The sequence below is a fragment of the Onthophagus taurus genome, chromosome 11 (genome assembly GCF_036711975.1).
Source record: "Onthophagus taurus isolate NC chromosome 11, IU_Otau_3.0, whole genome shotgun sequence".
Taxonomy (NCBI): domain Eukaryota; kingdom Metazoa; phylum Arthropoda; class Insecta; order Coleoptera; family Scarabaeidae; genus Onthophagus; species Onthophagus taurus.
Window position 1 is genome coordinate 24,578,350 of NC_091976.1, and position 5,122 is coordinate 24,583,471.

Sequence of the window (5,122 nt, forward strand, 5' to 3'; positions counted from 1 at the left end):
GTCGGTACGCCTTCTTTAATGTCATACATTTTAATAGAACCCGTACTGGAGTGCCACAAATAACAATGCACACGTTACTTCCTTTTATTTTATTTTTTAATAATTAATTGATCTATGATAGGAAAGCATCTTAATTGCAAAATACTCCTTTTCCTTTTGAGATTCTGACTATATACTTACAGAGATCGAAAAAAATGATATTCATACGGTTGAATATGCATTTTGTTCGCAAATGAATTAAACATGTCTTGCAATAACGAGTAACGTAACAATATTTTTCCATTTGTGAAAGTACGTTGCTATTTTTAATGAATAAATTCAAATTAGTAGAATTATTTTCAACAACAGATTCCTGCCACTTACCATATTATTATGTAACGGAAAAGTGGCTGCATGTCACACCTACGTGACACACGGTATAGGTGCCGTCGTTGTTCACCAAAAGTATTGCGATTCCGCTCACACATGGGCCGAACAGATGCGGACAAAAGTAATCTAAGGCGGTTTATTTGGAATTCAGGCCGCGGCCTCACTCCGTTCCATCTTCTTTTGAGGGGAGGACGGAGGGCGGCCCTCAAAAAGTGGTAACCCGGGGTTTAATGTAAGCCGAAATGTTAAAATTCATGCAGGTACATGCAGTTGTTTGACGGTGTGCGCCGTTGCCAAGAAACCGGGTTGAATTTTAAGTTAAAAACAGTTTCGTTATACGACCAGTTCGGTTTTATGTTTGCATACAGAGGAGGTCGTCTTCTGGGAAAGTTTGAGCTTAGAAGCCGTGGTTAGAAAAGAGATTCGTCTACCTGCTTCCTCTCTAGCAGGTGAAGCGGATAACGCCTTATGCTTCACCGCGTTTAATTATTTGCGTAAAATTGGATACACAGACTTTTTCATCATTAATAAAAAAAATCAATATAAAAGTATAATTAATCCCGGAATAACTACTTACACATAGAGTATATGTAAACATAAATAAGAAGAAAACCGGTCGAGTGGAGCTTGTTAGCAGCTCGTCGTTGAAACATCTTCAGATATTCATACAAATACGAACGAGACTCGATATTTGAAAAATAATTACGCCTGAAAATATCGCAGTCAAATCGTTTTTACGCCCCGCCTTACCATGCATACATATTTAACATCGGTCCGGCGATCCGCTCACGCGCTTTTATTATTGCCTTTTTTCGCTCCGTTGTTCTCTTAACATGCAAATCGCGGTTGAGATACTAATAAGCAACGTTGCGGCCGGGAATCTACATAAAATCATAGTTTAAATGGAAATGTAGGTACTCCTTTCGTGCGCTGGCGTACTCAAACCGTTTATTTTTGTCATATAGGTGTGTGTGTCTGAAGATCTCTTGATGACCTTCTAGACGACAACTTGACATGGTAATAACTATGTGCGTAAAATATAGGTTTCGACAATATTTTCTTAAAGTTTCATCATTCCCAAGAATTTAATACTGAGAGAAGACTTAATACTTAAAAGTATCGTGAGTTACTTTCAAAAAGAACCCGACCTTCATCTGACTGTGCTTGATAATTGGAATGGATATTGCACTTTCGTTATATGGCACCTGCACAATTAAGGTCAATAAAGATCACTTGAACAAAAAAAAACTAAAGAATTAAAAGACAAACGTCTATAATTTTTAAAAAGTTGAAAATTCGATAACCCATACTTAACCAAAAATAGCTGATCGTTTTAACTCATAATCAGTAAGAAGCACCTGCTCGTTTGAAAGTTAAAGCGAAGAGTACGAGGAATTTAAATCTCATCAAATCCTAATTTGAGTGTCCAAAATCTTACCGAGCCAGTTTAAAAACGTTTAGTTCAAATCCTTAATTCTTTTATAATCATTAACTTTTTCACAAAACTTTTTCATCCGTTTATTTCTAAACTTTATTTTATAAATACAGCAAATACCGCCCATAGAAATTCGTTAGAATTTTTACGGCGGCATTCCGTTTCTACGTCCATTTTAACAAGTTGATTCATCCGCGACATGGCCAGGTCATAATCTTCATCACTCAAAGTTTCTAACGCGTTCTCCAGCACGTCGCTTTCATGAGCCATTACAGCTAACGCCAAATCTCGTTTATCGTAATGCTGTGGATCGTGATTCCATCCTGCCAGTAATAAATTCTGTATCTTGCGAATCACATCTTTTTTCGCTGAAACATCCGCTAATGGATATGTCTTTAAATCGAAGAAGAGAAAGTTTTGCTTTGAATTTGTTAAAATACCTTTTTCGACAAGATTTTTTGCTATTCTCTCTCGAACATTTCTCAACTGATACTTTAAATGGAGAGGATTCCACGAGTCCCCAGTAAGATACTCCACCCAGTTTTCTAAAGAACACGGTTGTGTTGATCTCATATGTTTTATAGTTTCATCTAAGATAACATCGCCGGTTAAGGTGTCGTCTTTAACGATAACTTTCCTTTTCCTTATATCCTTCTGTCGCAGTCCTTGTTCTTCAAGTTGAATTCGATCTCGAAATGCTAATTCAATTAAGACACAACCACGAAGACCGCTCGAAAGGCAATCGTTCCAAAACGAAGGGTGACCAGCTTGATCTTTCAAAGCCAAAAGGAATATTTCTTCTGGAAGGGTAAATTTAGGCTCCTCAATCGTTTGTTGGATATTATTCGTTATTTGAAAGCTAGTACTAGTTTCTGACCCGTCTTTAGGCTTTTTCCGTTGAATTAACGTCGAGGTCATTTTAATAATTGTCAAAGGTTGTCAAAAACGCCAAAATTTGCCAAAATCATCAAAGTCAGCATCCACGCGTAATAATTAGGATCGGGACGTTAATCAAATTGACTAATACACCCTCGGCAATTTGACGTCTCAACAGCCCTTCACGGTAACATAATTACGACCTTTTGAGCCGCGGAGACGCTCCGTGCGCATAATAGATGGCGCCACCGCTTTCGCGACGTCCTCTTCCCCTCGCTGAATTTATGAACGGCAACGCTGGAGGCTGCGAAGGCGCTGCGCATAGCCGGAGGCCAAGAAAGCAATTATAAAACGTGGATGGAAAAGGAAAGAGGGCGACGAGCTTCGGCAAATACGGCGCGGGGTTGAGGAAACGGGATCAAAGACGAAGGGCACAAAGCGGTTCTGGCGAGGTTAGAACGGGCGATTTCGGTTATCTCGAAGCGGTCGGGTCGCGACCCTCGACCGCTGATAGAGGAGGGCGGTCGTCGAATGATGTATTCTGAAAGAAATCATTCGATGTCTATTCGAAGCGAAATGCAAATTTTCTAGTTCGACTCGCTATCAGTCGATCACTCTTGAAAGAGGTGAAAGAACTTTGGATATATCTTATATACGTATCTCAAAATTTAACTTCGTATAAGAGAATCCATTCTTTTTTTTGTATAGTCTACGCAGCTGATTCAAAACGTCAAATATGTGAAATACGACGTTCATAAATCGCTTGGAACGATTTCTTTAATAATAAAAACTGTAGTGGATCCCGAGTTTCTAGCGACTCCAGCGTTTGACGTACGACCGCATGCATATGTTAATGCCGCCCTTTGTTTCACAGCACGCCCGGTTTAATAAATTCTTATTGTCGCACACACTCCGAGCGGGGCCCTAAATTTTTTATTGCCGCCCATATAAAGTTTACGGCCATCCCTCGGCTTTCGGACCAGTAAATAGTCGTAAAAGCGTTTTCGACAATGTTAACCCTTGCGGCACTTAGCGAGGTTCTTTCCGCGCATACGAAGGTCCGCGGCAGGACTGCAATAAAACGGTAAATCATCATCTCGGCAAACTGCCTCTGTTGTCGTTGAAAAAGAGGCCGTCCGCTACAATAGTTACAAAGGGCGATAACGAGTGATGATGTACAACGTCTCTCTTAGTGGTTTTCCTCGTAAATATCACTCCTAGAAACGTTATCTTGGTCTTACCATTCTAAGTTCTTCAAGATAAATTTTCATCATATATTTTTTATATGAAGCTACTAATAGATTAAAGCACAGCAACAAAAATTAATTAGTCACGCTCGCGAACTAATCGTATTCCGAGGTCATAACTCACCGTGAAATTTTAATAAAGCCAAGTCATGCGGAGGGCGTCACAACGTTTGTCCTGTTAATATTTCAGCGCGGCGGCGGAATTGCTTTTTGTGGGCAGGTAGACGGCGATATATTAACAATAGGCATTTCCGGATAATAAATCCGCTATCTGATTTATGGATCGAAAAACGCGGCACCGCGAATTATTCAATTGCGCGCCCGCGGCCGCGCGTTCCGTTTCGAATCGTGCCACTTTGACTTTTCATTAGAGCCCATTAACTGGCAGCTAACGCACGCCATCTCTAACGTGTTATTGATTGCCTCTGGTCGTTTACTAATTGAACTATCTTAAGAGACAGTTTGTAAAATACTCACTAAAACAAATTTTATCGGAATAGATCTCTTTGTATGTAGCGCTTTGTGTTCGGATTGCGAAAATAAATCAAATGCCTCGGTGCATTCTCAGTTCTCACCGACAATTTACACCCGATAACGCCTTCGTAATTAATGTAAAGTTCGGGAATCCCCATGGCCGCGAAATCTATAATAAATCATCGCACCACTCTGAATGGTAACGCGCCTGAAAGTTTTAAGCGTCTCCTGAAACGGACTATTAGCTCAGTTAATACTTTAAGAGGTTTTCCAGAGTTCGTATAACAGGTGCAATATTTGTTAGGGTTGGAACCGATTTAAGCTTCTCAGGTTTAAACGCGGTTCAATTTAAATGAGATTCCTCGATAAGTTGGATAAGAATAATTATTAGTTTTTTAAACTTTGAAACTCATTAAGTTAAAGATTTTGTTTGATGATGGCATTATTGTTTGAATAAATCTTACAGTTAAATGAATGAAATAAATGACGTGTTTGGACTCTTGGGTGGTCGCGAATTATTCCAAGCTAGACAATTAAACGTCGCGTGTCTGTCCTGCTCCTGGTCGTACAAACATAAATACGATGTGTGGCACAATGGTTGCGACGCAGCGGTGTGATCGCGTGGGCCCGAGATTGTTTAACCGTTTCCTCGAGATAAATTAGAACGATTGCGCCGGAATTATTGTTTATCTGGAAGGGCGGACGTGCCGTATCGCTACCT

At 39.9% G+C, this 5,122-nt stretch overlaps 1 protein-coding gene across 1 annotated transcript; it reads right to left on the minus strand.

Annotated features, from left to right (window-relative positions):
• Positions 1-1,873: 1,873 nt before the first annotated feature.
• LOC111429037 (Golgi phosphoprotein 3-like) lies at positions 1,874-2,905 on the minus strand. Its single transcript, XM_023064823.2, has 2 exons — positions 2,245-2,905; positions 1,874-2,184 (listed from the first exon to the last, which is right to left on the minus strand). Exons 1-2 carry the CDS (start codon positions 2,720-2,722, stop codon positions 1,901-1,903), a joined length of 762 nt encoding a protein of 253 aa, XP_022920591.1. The 5' UTR covers positions 2,723-2,905; the 3' UTR covers positions 1,874-1,900.
• Between the last annotated feature and the right edge of the window lie 2,217 nt (positions 2,906-5,122).

Bases quoted from the DNA above. Each gene is read 5' to 3' on its own strand.
- LOC111429037 (XM_023064823.2), bottom strand. From the start codon at position 2,722: ATGACCTCGACGTTAATTCAACGGAAAAAGCCTAAAGACGGGTCAGAA. The intron at 2,185-2,244 runs GTATTTTAACAA...CATATCCATTAG, and splicing joins AAAAAATCTTGTCGAAAAAG to CGGATGTTTCAGCGAAAAAA.